The 13859-nt window shown below is 49.3% G+C and overlaps 1 protein-coding gene across 1 annotated transcript in view; it reads right to left on the bottom strand.

Moving 5' to 3' along the window:
- The window catches only part of CASQ2 (calsequestrin 2), a 57587-nt gene that overhangs the window by 20771 nt on the left and 22957 nt on the right, over positions 1-13859 (bottom strand). The window contains exons 4-6 of the mRNA XM_005292674.5: positions 11115-11226; positions 9761-9834; positions 2221-2351 (exon numbers count right to left, since the gene is read on the bottom strand). Coding sequence (XP_005292731.1) covers positions 2221-2351; positions 9761-9834; positions 11115-11226 — 317 coding nt within the window. The remainder of the gene's footprint in view (positions 1-2220; positions 2352-9760; positions 9835-11114; positions 11227-13859) is intronic.

The raw sequence follows: 13859 nt of genomic DNA, 5'->3' as shown, positions 1-13859 counted from the left end.
GAGAACTCCAGACAACAAAATGTCTGAGGGACTTGTAGATGTCAGGTAGCAGGCACTAATGTAATACGTTCTTTCTCCCACGTGGCCCCTCTATCCGTTGCCACACTCCCTTTCTGAACTCTGTCCAACCTGCCTCTCTGTTGCCTGTTGCTGACTTGACCACTGAGAAACGAGTGAATGGCAGGTGGGTTGGATAGAAGGAGACGTGCATAGGAGTCGAGCAGGGAAATGGCAGGAACATACAGGAGGCTGTAGCTGGGAGATGTAGGGAACCAGCAAAAGGCCAGGTTAGAGTACTTCTGAGGGGTTGAGAGATGGCAAGCTGGGAGGAGTGAGAAATGAATCTTCAGCTGGGAGGGGGCTGTACTCCATCTGTTGGCGAGGAAGTGATATACTCCTCATCAGTTGTCTAAAGAGCTCAACTGCTGACTTAACCTCATGTTCCATACAGGGCTGGTCATTTCCATTTCCAGCTAAATGCACCTTCCAGTTTTGGCTTATGTAGTTGTATGCCCCAGGTCCAGAAGCAGGACAGGAAGAGCTTGTCTGTTGTGAGGGACTCAAAATGAGCTGCCAGGAACACATCACTGGGACCTGAAGATTTTCCTCATGACACAATAGGCTCTTGATGGGCTGGATGTTCACAGATATATGATTTCATTAAACCCCTTTTACCTCCCCCCCGCCCCAATCCTGGGTGCAGATGGCGTCAGTCGTCCCCTGCCTCCCACCAAACCTGCCGTATCATCTTGCAATCTGTGAGGGTCAGAGATTTTCCTTTGCCTTTTCATTGCTGATGGTTAGCAGCAGATGGAGAACCTCAGGGCCTGGTGTTTGGCTGAGTGTTTAATCAGCCTCCTGTTCCTGCTGTTTAATGGAAAGAATGTGTTGAAAAAGACAGGAAGAGCTGGGGGCCAAAGCTTTCCACATCAGTCCAAGAAGAGCAGGACACTGATGATGGGGATGAACCTACCTGATGGACAGGAGCTTTCTTCAACATTCCAGAGGAAAGTGAAACCATCTCCGAGTTCTTTGCCCACAGATCCAGGGGAAATTCCCTCCTGACTCTAAACCTCACAATGAGTTTAACCTCATGTGCATGAGCAAAAATCACCAATCTAATCCCATTTATGACCCATGAGACCGTTGGTGACCATGTTTTCCTTGAATCCTTTCTTGATCCTTGATAGCCTATTGGATAAATTTGGATATGTATAACTGTTGGGAAAAGCAATTTATATGTGCGGGGTGATGCCCTGTCTGAACTCCATTGCACTTTATTTTTAAATGCATAGGTGCATACATAGATTTAACCCCTGAGATGGGAATAACCTCGTTAGGCATGTCCAGAATCTTGGGCTACCAGGTTTTTTTTTTATCCCTGCCCCATCCCTAGTTGAATATAAAAGCTGGTCTGGAGCATCCACAATTTGCATTGACTTGAGTGGAAACTTCTCCAGACCAGGCCCAGTATAACCACATATGAAGTAGCTTCCTTCATCAGCCCACTCAGACCAAGCACACAGTACAGTATTGTTCCTCTTATCCCACCTCAAATAATGCACCGTGGTCTTAGCTCAGTACACGTGCTGATGGGTCATTTTTAACATCAGGAGCAGAAGATAGTCAGGGGCGGGGTGGGGTTGGACTGCATTTAGTGCTGCCTTGACAGCCCTGGAGAACGAGGCCTTCTATTTCTCCACAAAGGAAGGAACTGCATGAGCAGTGCATGCTTTCCACACTCTGCTATCAGTATGTCTCAATCTGGACCTAGAGCAGTGGTTCTCAGCCTATTTACCATTGTGGGCTGCATAGGCAGGTCTATGTGTTATGTGGGCCGCATCCACACAATATATATACTACCTGTACATCTACATGGGCCGCAGCTGTGTGCTGATTGGGCTGCAAGCGGCCCATGGGTCGCGGATTGAGAACCACTGACGTAGAGGAACCACCTCTGTGAAGAAGAGGGGAGTTCAATTTCCATTCAATCCTTAGTTCAGAATGGCTGGTTGTGAGGCACTGTAACCTGTACACTAGGAATTAGGCACAGTCTCACAAAATTAATGTCACATAGGCCACTGGGCAGCTAACAGATGGTAGTAACCTTCACTTACTATTGAGATGGTTTGGACTGGCACCAGCAACCCTGAGGTGACATGCTTCCTAGGCAAGTCCCAACTGCCCAAGCCCCTAGTCCCTGAACAGCAGGCTATGTACCTTTTGTGCTCCTTCACAAACTCAACCAGCTCCTCTTCCGTGTAAGGCTTGTCGGGGACATGAACTGGCTCATCCATGAATGGCTCGTAGAAATCCACCTCATTCAGCTTCAGAGCTAGTTTCTTTGCAACCTATGGCAATCACAGAAGTTACAGGTGAATAGGTCTGACATACCCACCGGGGTTAGCAAATGTCTTCCCTATTGCAGAGGAGTGGTGAGTGTGGTGTCCTCTGAGCACACCTTGTAATGGGCATCTGTCGCACACATAGCCCAATCCTTCCCTTGTCAATACTGCTTTCTACAGTAATGGCCTCAAACACTGTGTCAGAACTGGGCCCACACATCTCACCCCTTGGTTTTCAAATCCAAACCAGGATCTGCATCTGAATTGCAAAAATGGCCTTTATCCTTATAATAGGGACAAATTAAAACCTGGAGTGATCAAAATCCTGATCTGGAACCAAATTTTAGATATGGGACCATCTCTAGATCTTAGAAGCACTATTGCAAGCTGTTGCGTTTGCAGTGATGAACAGGTTTTTGATAAGCAGAATATTCATTTGTGTTTTATAACCCTTTTCCCATCCACACGTCTCTAAGGCCTTGGCTACACTTGCGAGTTACAGCGCTGTAAAGCCTCCGCTGTAACTCACTCCCCGTCCACACTGGCAAGGCACTTACAGTGCTGTATCTCCGTGTTTGCAGCGCTGCATGTACTCCACCTCCCCGAGAGGAATACTGTGTATTGCGCCGCCGCTGCAGCGCTGCGGCACCAGTGTGGCTGCCCAATGCGCTGTGACTGGCCTCCAGAAGTATTCTACAGTATCCCACAATGCCTGTTCTAGCCACTCTGGTCATCAGTTCAAACTCTATTGCCCTGGCCTCAGGTAACCAACCATGTGACCCTCCCTTAAAATTCCCCAGGAATTTTAAAAATCCCCTTCCTGTTTGCTCAGCCCGGCGTGGCGTGGAGTGCTATCAGCGAATCTTTCCAGGTGACAATGCCTCCACGCGCCAAGCGAGCCCCAGCACGGAGCAATGGCGAGTTGCTAGACCTCATCAGTGTTTGGGGGGAGGAAGCTGTCCAGTCCCAGCTGCACTCCAGCTGTAGGAATTACGATACCTTCGGGAAGGTATCAAAGGACATGATGAAAAGGGACCATGACCGGGACGCCCTGCAGTGCAGGATTAAAGTGAAGGAGCTGCGGAGTGCCTCCCACAAAGCCCGCGATGCAAACGGCCACTGGGTGCTCCCCCCGCAACCTGCCGATTCTACAAAGAGCTGGAGGCGATACTTGGGGTTAACCCCACCTCCACTCTGAGCACCACCATGGACACCTCAGAGCCGGTGTGTGGGGGGAGGAGGAGGAGGAAAACAGGAGTGAGGGTGGTGGAGCGGATGGAGACACCCCGGAATCCCTGGAGGCATGCAGCCAGGAGCTCTTCTCGAGCCAGGAGGAAGGTAGCCAGTCGCAGCCGCCGGTACTTGGTGGAGGACAAACAGAAGAGCAGGTTCCCGGTAAGCGGTTTTTTTTTTCGGGAAGGAATTTTTTCGGTGTGGGCTCTCTGGGAGAGGAGGGTTAGGCATGCATGCCTAGATGCCGAATAGTGCATTGATGTGGTTTATCACATCGCGGTAATCGGCCTCGGTAATCTCTTCGAATGTCTCATCCAGAACGTGTGCAATGCGCTTGCGCAGGTTTATCGGGAGAGCCACTATGGTCCTTGTCCCAGCCAGGCTAACGTGTCCGCACCACTGTGCCGATAAGGGCAGGGGGACCATTGCTGCACACAGGCAAGCTGCATATGGGCCAGGGCGGAAGCCGCATTGCAGTAGAAGACCCTCCCTTGCTTCCCAGGTCACCCTCAGCGAGATATCATCCAGGAGGAACTCCTGTGGAAAATGTTGGGACAGTGTTCAGTGTAGGTGCCCCCTGAAGCTGTTGGCTCTCCCCAAGGCACAGAAACCCAGAGGACAGTACAGCCCTGAAACAATCAGTCCCCCTTACTCACCATTTTGAGGCTCCCGTGGGTTATGTGTGCTCTGTTTGGGACGGGAAAATTATGCTATTGTGTAGACCCTGTGTGTGCCCTCCTTAAGTGCGGGTGAAATCATTACTCTGTCTGGTATAAACAATGCTGCCTCTGTTAAATGTTGCATTTTGCCTATACAGCTGCAACAACCTTGAGACCTCAGCCGTCCCTCTTATCTCCTGCTCAGAGACTGCAAAGACTCAGGAAGAGACCGCGAAAAACCAAAGACATGCTGCAAGAAGTGATGCGGCAATCTATTAAAGAGAATGAAAAAGCACAGGACTGGAGGGAGAGAGAAAGCAGGATCCGCCAGGAAAACGCAGCGCACCGGTGGCAAAGCACTGATAGGCTCATAAGCATCCTGGAGCACCAAGCAGACGCTATCCAGGAGCTGGTAGCCATGCAGAAGGAGCAGTACCGCAAACGCCCCCCCTTACAGCCCTTGTCCCAAAACTCTTTCCCTTGTGCCCCACGGTCACCTCCAACCCACTTTCCCCAACTTCCGGGTTCTTCACGCCACCCGCTGCCTCCAACACCAGTATCTTCACCACCCAGCCCTGAAAACCACGACCCTTACCCTCTGCACTCAACCCCCATCACCATGCAGTATAGCTGTCCTGAAGTGCAGCACTCACTGCACAGCACACCAGGCAGGACATATGCGAATCTGTGATTGTACCGTTCCCCACTCCACCCCCTTGCCCTTTCTGATTCCTAAGCAGTTGTGTTTCTTTTCAATAAATAAATTTTCTTTTCAATACATGGATTTTTTGGCTTTGAAAACATTCTTTATTATTGCATAAAATAAGATTCCTTAGCCCAGGAAATAAACAGGCACTGCAAATCTGCTTAGCAAACACTGATTCCTAAAGATTGGAACTACTGCACTTCAGTCCCATGCAGGGCACCAGATATCACTGCTGGTTTTCAGCCTCAAATTGCTCCCTCAAGGCATCCCTAATCCTTGCAGCCCTGCAGTGGGTCCCTGTAATAGCCCTGCTCTCTGGCTGTGCAAATTCAGCCTCCAGGTGTTCAACCTCGGAGGTCCATGCCTGAGTGAAGCTTTCACCCTTCCCTTCACAAATATTATGGAGGGTACAGCACACGGATATAACCGCGGGGATGCTGTGTTCGGCCAAGTCCAGCTTCCCATACAGAGATCGCCAGAGGGCCTTTAAACGGCCAAAGGCACACTCCACAGTCATTCGGCACCAGCTCAGCCTGTAGTTGAACCGTTCCTTGCTGCTGTCAAGGCTCCCTGTGTAGGGTTTCATGAGCCACGGCATTAACGGGTAAGCGGGATCTCCAAGGATCACAATGGGCATTTCAACTTCCCCTACCGTGATCTTCCACTCTGGGAAAAAAGTCTCGGCCTGCATCTTCCTGAACAGCCAAGTGTTCCAAAAGATGCGTGCGTCATGCACCTTTCCTGGCCAGCCTGTGTTAATGTCAATGAAATGCCCACGGTGATCCACAAGCGCCTGGAGAACCATAGAGAACCATAGAGAACCCCTTCCGATTAACATACTGGGATCCTAGGTGGAGTGGTGCCAGAATAGGAATGTGCGTCCCATCTATCGCCCCTCCACAGTTAGGGAACCCCATTTGTGCAAAACCATCCACTATTTCCTGCACGTTACCCAGAGTCACGTTTCTTCTGAGTAGGATGCGATTAATGGCCTTGCAAACTTGCATCAACACGATTCCAACGGTTGACTTTCCCACTCCAAACTGGTTGGCGACCAACTGGTAGCTTTCTGGAGTTGCCAGCTTCCAGATTGCAATAGCTACCCGTTTCTCCACTGGCAGGGCAGCTCTCAATCTCGTGTGCTTGCGCCGCAGGGTGGGGGCGAGCTCCTCACACAGTCCCATGAAAGTGGCTTTTCTCATCCAAAAGTTCTGCAGCCACTGCTCGTCATCCCAGACTTCCATGACGATGTGATCCCACCACTCAGTGCTTGTTTCCTGAGCCCAAAAGCGGCGTTCCATGGTGCTGAGCATGTCCGTGAATGCCACAAGCAATTTTGTGTCATACGCGTTACGCGGCTCGATAGCATCGTCGGACTCCTCATTCTCACTGTCACTTTGGATCTTAAGGAATAGTTCGATAGCCAAACGTGACGTGCTGGCGAGACTCATCAGCATACGCCTCAGCAGTTCGGACAGATCGCGCTGCACAGAAACCGTTGAAAGATGGCACCAAAGGTGGACGGAAACAAAGGGATTTCTGGGATGCGAAGCGACGCATCATGGGGTGTTGGGACAGGACCCAGAATCCCCCGCACCCACGGCCCCTTCCCACAACCCACGGCGCCAGAATGGGAAGAGGTGCTCTGTGGGATAGCTGCCCATAATGCACCGCTCCCAATGGCACTGCAATTGCTGCAAATGTGGCCACGACAGTGCGCTGGCAGCTGTCAATGTGGACAGACTGCAGCGCTTTCCCTACTCAGCTGTACGAAGACAGGTTTAACTCACAGCGCTGTACAGCTGCAAGTGTAGCCAAGGACTAAGTGCTGTACAACCATCAATTTCTCCAAACACCCCCTGGGAGGCAGGTAATTTAATTATTACTATCTTCATTTTGCAGATGGAGACCTGCTGCACACAGGGATGAAGACACTTGCCTAAAATTTCATAGTGACTCATGTGCTGAGCTGCAGACAGAACATAGTAATCCTGATTCCCAGGTCTGTCTCTAGAGACTCCACTTCTCAATGCCAGCAGGTGCATGACCTGCCTATCCACAAGGAAGCAAAATTACATGTGCTTCTCATCCTCTAGCTGATAAATATTCCCCTTCTTGGGGTGGGCCTCATAGAATCATAGAATATCAGGGTTGGAAGGGACCTCAGGAGGTCATCTAGTCCAACCCCCTGCTCAAAGCAGGACCAATTCCCAACTAAATAATCCCAGCCAGGGCTTTGTCAAGCCGGGCCTTAAAAACCTCCAAGGAAGGAGATTCTACCACCTCCCTAGGTAACGCATTTCAGTGCTTCACCACCCTCCTAGTGAAATAGTGTTTCCTAATATCCAACCTAGACCTCCCCCACTGCAACTTGAGACCATTGCTTGTTCTGTCATCTGCCACCACTGAGAACAGCCGAGCTCCATCCTCTTTGGAACCCCCCTTCAGGTAGTTGAAAGCAGCTATCAAATCCCCCCTTATTCTTCTGTTCTGGAGACTAAACAATCCCAGTTCCCTCAGCCTCTCTTCATAAGTCATGTGCTCCAGACCCCTAATCATTTTTGTTGCCCTCCGCTGGACTCTTTCCAATTTTTCCACATCCTTCTTGTAGTGTGGGGCCCAAAACTGGACACAGTACTCCAGATGAGGCCTCACCAATGTCGAATAAAGGGGAACGATCACGTTCCTCGATCTGCTGGCAATGCCCCTACTTATACAGCCCAAAATGCCGTTAGCCTTCTTGGCAACAAGGGCACACTGTTGACTCATATCCAGCTTCTCGTCCACTGTGACCCCTAGGTCCTTTTCTGCAGAACTGCTACGTAGCCATTCGGTCCCTAGTCTGTAGCAGTGCATAGGATTCTTCCGTCCTAAGTGCAGGACTCTGCACTTGTCCTTGTTGAACCTCATCAGTTTTTTTTTTGGCCCAATCCTCTAATTTGTCTAGGTCCCTCTGTATCCGATCTCTACCCTCCAGTGTATCTACCACGCCTCCCAGTTTAGTGTCATCTGCAAACTTGCTGAGAGTGCAGTCCACACCATCTTCCAGATCTTTAATAAAGATATTAAACAAAACCGGCTCCAGGACCGACCCTTGGGGCACTCCGCTTGAAATCGGCTGCCAACTAGACATGGAGCCATTGATCACTACCCATTGAGCGCGACGATCTAGCCAGCTTTCTATCCACCTTACAGTCCATTCATCCAGCCCATACTTCTTTAACTTGGCGGCAAGAATACTGTGGGAGACCATATCAAAAGCTTTGCTAAAGTCAAGGAATAACACATCCAGTGCTTTCCCCTCATCCATAGAGCCAGTTATCTCATCATAGAAGGCAATTGGGTTAGTCAGGCACGACTTCCCCTTGGTGAATCCATGCTGACTGTTCCTGATCACTTTCCTCTCCTCTAAGTGTTTCATAATTGATTCCTTGAGGACCTGCTCCATGATTTTTCCAGGGACTGAGGTGACTCTGACTGGCCTGTAGTTCCCCGGATCCTCCTTCTTCCCTTTTTTAAAGATCCTCTCCACAGCTGAGTCTGTTTTACCTGCCAACTTACTGTGTAACACTTACTGCACCTTCTTGTCTAATATTGCTCCTCATGTGTGAGGCTATTCACAGTTGCCCCAGAGTCCTGTATTATTCCTCGTCTGCCCCAGCCCATTAACTTGCTTCCCCTTTCAGCTCTTGTCCCTTTCCAAGGCTATTGCCTTCTGTCCCCGTCCCTCCTTCAGTCCTCACTCTGCCCCATCTCCCTTCATCCCTTGTTATGCTAGCCTGCCCCCGTACCACAACCTATTCCTGCTAGAGAGGCACCGGGGCAGGAGTGATTCCACTCACCCACCTTCTGCTCCCTGCTCCCAATGGATCCTCACTGGCTGGGAGAGGAGGAGGAGAGACAATCTCCCTGTCCTCAGTGACAGTCTCACAGCTAACCCCGGGAAATGCCACTTGGTCCCTGCAGCCCTGCTGAATGGGGAAGTTCATTTCAGCAGGGCTAAGGAAATGCATGACAGAGTGGGAGGGCCAGAGACATGTCTCAGGTCCAATGTATGACACTTGGTGATACTGAACAGAGGGAAATGGGGGTGTGGGTGCAAAGCCCCCACGTTTGCTGCCCCAGTCACCCCAGTATACTGCTGTGTGCAAGTCTGGAGTAGAAATTACTGGAGAATTGGGATGGTCTACTTTTTTCACATACACTAGAATTAATCACCGAATTATAGCTAAAGTGTTCACTTTACACACGCAACCCAGAATCAAGCCCCCCTCCCCCCGCCCTCCCCGTGAGCAGGTTACACTTGTTTTATATACTCATTGAATGCCAAATTGGTTCAAGCTACATGACGTCACAGCTGTTTTCTGACTAATTTACACCTGATGTATAATGTACACCGCTGAATTTAGGTCAGAGACTTCTAGCAGAATTGTCTCTTTGAGACAAATTCATCCCTGGTCTAACCCCACTGAAGCCAACAGTCTCTGGAACCTGGTGCTTTGTGTTTAGACAACGACCTAGATCAGAGCGGTCACTGCTTTGTTTGGCTGGGGATAGAAGCCCCTCTTGTTTTCCAGGAAGAAGAGCATTTTCTTTGCCAAGGCCGAGTAATGCATCAGGGCTCAGGACGGAATTTAGAGTCAGGTTCTCAAAACCCTGACTGAAAACTCCCAATCTGCTGAGCTTTGGGAAAGTCCTGATCTTAACTTCATTGATTTCAGTCATTGTTAGCCTAATCCTGAACTCTAAGTTGAATGCACTTTGGCTGTGCAGAAAGGAGACTGTGAGCTCTCAGGAGGGTGTTTCCGGATGCTTACCCCTTTGTCAAAGGTGGCAAAGAATTTGATGGATGGTTGGAAGTGTTCCGCTGCCTCTTCAAATGCCTTGTAATCTGAAAGGAGAAATGACAGAAAAGGGCATTAAAGAAAAGATTCCAAAGGTATCTGACCAAACTGTGCTCTACACAAACCCAGTGGAACTTGTCAGTCAGGACCCTGAGGACTCAAGTTAATACGCAGCAGGGAAGGGAGGACTTTCTTATACCTAAGGAATATGCCTTGAGGTCAGGAAACTGGGGTCTATTCCTGGCTCAGCTGCTGTGTGGCCTTACCCAAGTCAATTGACCACTCTGTGCCTCAGTCTCTCCATTGATAAAATGGGGATAATGGTGCTTACCCACCCCTCAGGCAGGTTGTGAAGCTAAGGTCATTGCTGTTTGTGAAGCGTTTTGAGATCCTTGGGCAGAAGGAGCTGAGGCAATGCAAAGTTTTGCTATTATAACATGTTGCAGATAATAACAGTACCAAGCCTTTTTCATCTTTATTGGACTTACAAACAAGAACTATTTGGTGCTGATTTATTGTTTGTATAAATATTTGCAGGTTCCCAAGGTATCTTTGTAGAAGGGTAGCCCATGGAAACTACAGATCCCAGCAGGCAATGCTGCAATGCAAATACTTTTCCAAGCAGCCCTACTGAGCAAGGTAATTTCCTGGTCCCAACTCCTACCGATGACAAGAGTGCCCGCAGCCACCCTCCCACACACAAAGCTGCAGCTCAGTCTGAGAAATGTACCATCAGCTGGAAAGTCCTGTTCAGCTAAACTAGTGGTAATGATTTCAGTGAGTTCCTGGATGTCCATGCAAGCTCCCTTAGCCCTCACTGTGGGGGTGGGGGGAGTTTCCGCTATGACTGCTGATATCAGCTCCCCAGCTGGAGTCAGGAGCAGCTTCCTCACTATAGTATAAGCATTGCACAGATAGGTGCTTTGTTTTGGAGGGTTTTCATTATCCTCTGAAACATCCGGCATGGACCATTATACAGACAGGATACAGGACTAGCTGGACGACTTGTGGCAGGGAGATAGGAAACCAGAGTAGATGGGCCAATGGTTTGTTCCGAAACAGCTGCTCCTACGACCCTACAGTGGGATTAGGATTGGAACACCTATGCTTTTGCTGTACAGTTTTTTGCTGTTTTATTTAACATGTGAATAAGCTCAAACAAAGAGAGCAGATCAAAATTTCCAGGTGCTCTCAGCTCACCTCCACCTGTTGACAGAGATTTTGATCCTCTCTGGCACACCTTCCCCTCTTAAGATCCCTGATCAGGAATCCCCCACCTTGTTCCTAGAGCCCAACCAGACTAGAGCAAGGAACAGGTCAATCTCACGTTCAGAGTCTTCTCCTTTGAAGTAGCCAATGAGTTTGATCTCGTCCTCAATGCGGTCGAAGGCCTGTAGCTCCAGCTTGCTGTTGATGATTTCCACTGGGTCCTCCAGCAACTGCCATGACAAATGTATTTGATAAGCAATCCTACTTTTGCAGCACCAGCCTTCTACAGGCTACTTTTACAGAGGGCCTAAAGGGGAGGTCTTAGCATGCTTCCCTGCTGCCAGAAGCCTTACCCAACCCCGACAGCAGGTTCTCAACCCAGCCCTGAGGCAAGGAACCCGCAGTCGATTTGGCTGAGAGCACTCTCAAAGGGAGCTGTCAGTAAGGAAGGCTGGACCAGGGAAGTGAATGGTTGACAGAGAGAAGGTGGAAAGGGAGAATTTGAGACCTGGCCACAGAATGGGGCATCTCCAAGGGGTTTGTATGAGGGTCAGATAGCTGGGTGAGGAATAGGTCTGCTGTGGGAAGACAGAAGAAGCAATCAGCAGCCCAAAGGAACACAGAGAACCTGGTGGGGTGGGGGAATGAGTGTTAGGAGGCAGGATGGTGGGTGTCTTTGGGTTGGGGGGAATGAGTGATCAGCAGCTGAGAGAGGCTGGAGGGGTGGTTGGGAGAATAGCTGTTGATGAGGTTGAGTGTTGACACTTAAGATAGGCCAAGAAAGATTTTAAGGTTTGCCTGGGAGCAAGACTCCCATAGTGTTGCAGTTAAGATAACAATATCTAACAAAGACTGGAATTTTACTGTGCAGTAACCCTTCGCTTATTTTGAATGCTATTTTTAAGATCTATTCTTACAGTGTGCTGGCCACAAGATGTGTAACGGATGAAATTATCCAAAAAAGGGCATAGTCACTGACTAGCCACCAGGTGATGATACAGTTGGAAAAGTTGCAATGTAACAAGGAACCTTGGAAATCAGGTAAGGAGATGTATGTACCAGAAAGAGAAATTAGATAAAGACCAGAATGACACACAATAAGGGTAACAAGGTTGTGATTGCTCCTAAATCAGAGGGGAAGTAAGATCATCGGCAGACTGGATGTCAGATGTTAGAAACTACAGGGAAGGTCTTCCACAGCTATTGGTAATTGTATGCCTCCCTGTGTATATACTGTTTTTCTTAACTGTTTGATTAATAAATACAATCAAAGCTGACTTATCAGAGGTCTGTTATTATTAAACTCATCTGAACTGGAGAGAACACTTCTCACTAAATATATAATCACAGTTAAAATTCCTACCAATTATTGGTTATTGATTATTGACTGTAGCGGGGTGGTAACCCTGCTCCGGTCCAGAGGGGGCTGTGGCTGGAGAAAGCAGCCTTTAGGCTGAGCTGATTGGGGGAAGTGGCTGCAGCTGCGGCCACGCCCCAAACAGACTCATCCGGCCCTATAAAGGCCAGGGCAGCCAGACGCTTAGCAGTCTCTCTCTGAGTGCAGAGAGAGAAGGGCCTGGCTGCAGCAAGCTAGGGATAGTATACCTGAGTGGAGCAGGGCTGGGGAGCTCTAGCCTGGAAAGCCCCAGGCTGCGGCCTAGTGGAAGGCCAAGGGGTACTGGGGGTTGCAGAGGGCAGTCCAGGGCAGCAGGTCCAAACCCCCCTTGCCAGTGATGTGTGGTCTGTACTGCAGTCTGCCCCAGGGAGCGGGGGCTAGTTGGTGACTGGCAGTGGGCTAGTGCTGAGGCAAGGTGGGGATAGTGGGTGGGGGTTCCCCTGGGAGGGGAGACCTAGTGTGTGGGTACTGCTGGGGGCAGCACCCAGAGCAAGGGGCACTGGGGTCCTGGGAGGGACATGGGAGCTGAGAAGGAGAGGACAGGTGGATCACCAGCCTGCAGAGGGCGCTCCAGAGGCTGGAGAGCTAATTCCCTGGATGACCAGCAGGAGGCGCCTGCAGGCGTGAGTCTGCTCCTTTACATTGACAAACTATTGATTATCAACATGAGGTTATTTGAATTCCTTTAGTGCAAATGGTTGAGGCTAAAGGGGGAAGACATTGTAAACAAATAAATGATGCTGGGTGACAATGTAATTTCAAAGGCAAGTCAGAGTTAGGCCTAACACTACCAGAGACTTCTGGAAAGTCTGGATCTGAATCTGAATTTTTATGGCTGACCCTATCTGTGCAGTGGGTTATATCAAATCAAGTTCTGAGGGAAGAAGGGGTTCCAGACCTGTCTGCAGCTCAAACCCAAGTCTAGTGCATACCTCAGCCTTTGATTTCTTAAGCTGCCACAGACAAGGAAAGGATTGGTCTGATTGCCCTCTCAATGACACTGATGTAAATCAGAAGTGACTGCACTGGAAATCATAGAATACCAGGTTTGGAAGGGTCATCTAGTCCAACCCCCTGCTCAAAGCAGGACCAATCCCTAGACAGATTTTTGCCACAGATCCCTAAATGCCCCCCTAAAGGATTGAACTCACAACCCTGGGTTTAACAGGCTAATGCTCAAAGCACTGAGCTATCCCTCCCCCCTTTATCTACTGAGAGAGATCAGTATAAAAGCTGTATGAGAGAGAATTGGGCCCATTTTCTTAAGGGACAATTCTGCTCACACACTAGATATTTTCTGTCATTCTTGTCCCTTGTTTGTTTGGGATTTTCTTTATTACAAGGCACCTCTTGAGAGAAGAGAAGATCTTTGTTCTCTTTTGTCACTGCATATGTTTTATATGCACATGTCAAAATACATCAAACAAAACATCATACCAAGCGACTTGTGCTACATAATGACGCTTG

This window comes from Chrysemys picta, chromosome 1 (assembly GCF_011386835.1).
Source record: "Chrysemys picta bellii isolate R12L10 chromosome 1, ASM1138683v2, whole genome shotgun sequence".
NCBI classification, from domain to species: Eukaryota; Metazoa; Chordata; order Testudines; family Emydidae; genus Chrysemys; species Chrysemys picta.
The sequence above is the reverse complement of the archived record's forward strand: the minus strand, read 5'-3'. Positions and strand labels throughout refer to the sequence as shown.